The 1,250-nt window shown below is 57.0% G+C and overlaps 1 protein-coding gene across 1 annotated transcript; it reads left to right on the top strand.

The window, feature by feature from the left end:
- The first annotated feature begins 692 nt into the window (after positions 1 to 692).
- On the top strand, positions 693 to 1,250 carry LOC136523790 (uncharacterized mitochondrial protein AtMg00810-like). Its single transcript, XM_066517351.1, has one exon. The coding sequence runs from the start codon at positions 693 to 695 to the stop codon at positions 1,248 to 1,250; it is 558 nt and encodes a 185-aa protein (XP_066373448.1).

Here is a 1,250-nt window from a genome sequence, read left to right as displayed (position 1 = left end):
GGCTGGTCGGCTGCTCAATGACGCAGAGCTACTGCTCGTCAGTGCAGAGGAACCACCCACATTCGCGCTAGCCGAGCGTGATGGAAACTGGTGACGGGCGATGATGGAGGAGATGAAGGCGATCGAGGAAAACAAGACTTGGCAGCTCGTCGATCCACCTCCAGGATGTCGTCCGATCAGCTTGAAGTGGGTGTACAAGGTCAAACGGGACGAGCTCGGAGCCATTGTCAAGCACAAGGCGCACCTCGTCGCCCAAGGCTTTGTACAGTGCGAGGGCATAGACTTTGAGGAGGTCTTTACGTCGGTAGCGCGCATGGAGTCTGTCCGTTGCTACTAGCCTTGGCAGCAGCAAAGGACTGGCGCATCCGTCACTTGGACGTTAAATCAGCCTTCCTCAATGGCAAGCTAGCGGAGATGGTCTTCGTCAGGCAACCTCCAGGTTTCGCCGTCAAGGGAGAGGAGCACAGGATGCTCCGACTACGCAAAGCGCTCTATGGCTGCGGCAAGCCCCACGAGCATGGAACGCCAAGCTTGATGCCACGTTGGGTGAGCTTGGGTTTTAGCGGTGCGCAACCGAGCACACGCTCTACACACGGTGATGGGGGAAGGAGGAGCTCGACGTTGGTGTGTATGTGGACGACTTGATCATCACTGGCGCGCGCACGGAGGACATTGATAGCTTCAAGGGCAAGATGGCGGCTCATTTTCGAATGAGCGATCTCGGCGCACTCACCTACTACCTCGGCATCGAGGTGAGACAGGGGAAGGAGGAACTCACACTCGGTCAGAGCGCATATGCCTCCAAGCTATTGGAGAGGAGCGGCATGGCTAAGTGCAAGCCATGCGTGACTCTAATGGAGGAGCGGCTGAAGCTGACGAAAGCCAGCACCGCGGTGAAGGTGGATGCAACACTCTACCGGAGCATCATCGGCGGTCTGCGCTATCTAGTCCACACGAGGCCGGACATTGCGTTCGCCATGGGCTATGTCAGTCTCTTCATGGAGGATCCCAGAGAGGATCACTGGGCTGCGGTGAAGCGGCTGCTATGCTACGTCAAGGGGGCGGTGGATCAAGGGATCATCTTCCCAAAGACCGACGGGAGTAGGCTGCAGCTAATTGTGTTCAGCGATGCAGACATGACGGGGGACATCGACAAACGGTGGAGCACCTCTAGAGTGCTCATCTTCATCGGGTCAGCCCCAATTTCATGGTTGTTGCTAAAACAGAAGGTGGTGGTGTTGTCTACGTGA

The sequence above is a fragment of the Miscanthus floridulus genome, chromosome 18 (genome assembly GCF_019320115.1).
Source record: "Miscanthus floridulus cultivar M001 chromosome 18, ASM1932011v1, whole genome shotgun sequence".
Classification (NCBI taxonomy): Eukaryota; Viridiplantae; Streptophyta; class Magnoliopsida; order Poales; family Poaceae; genus Miscanthus; species Miscanthus floridulus.
This window is presented reverse-complemented; position numbering and strand designations above follow the sequence as displayed.

Coding starts and splice junctions, on each gene's coding strand:
- LOC136523790 (XM_066517351.1), top strand. CDS start 693: ATGGCGGCTCATTTTCGAATGAGCGATCTCGGCGCACTCACCTACTAC.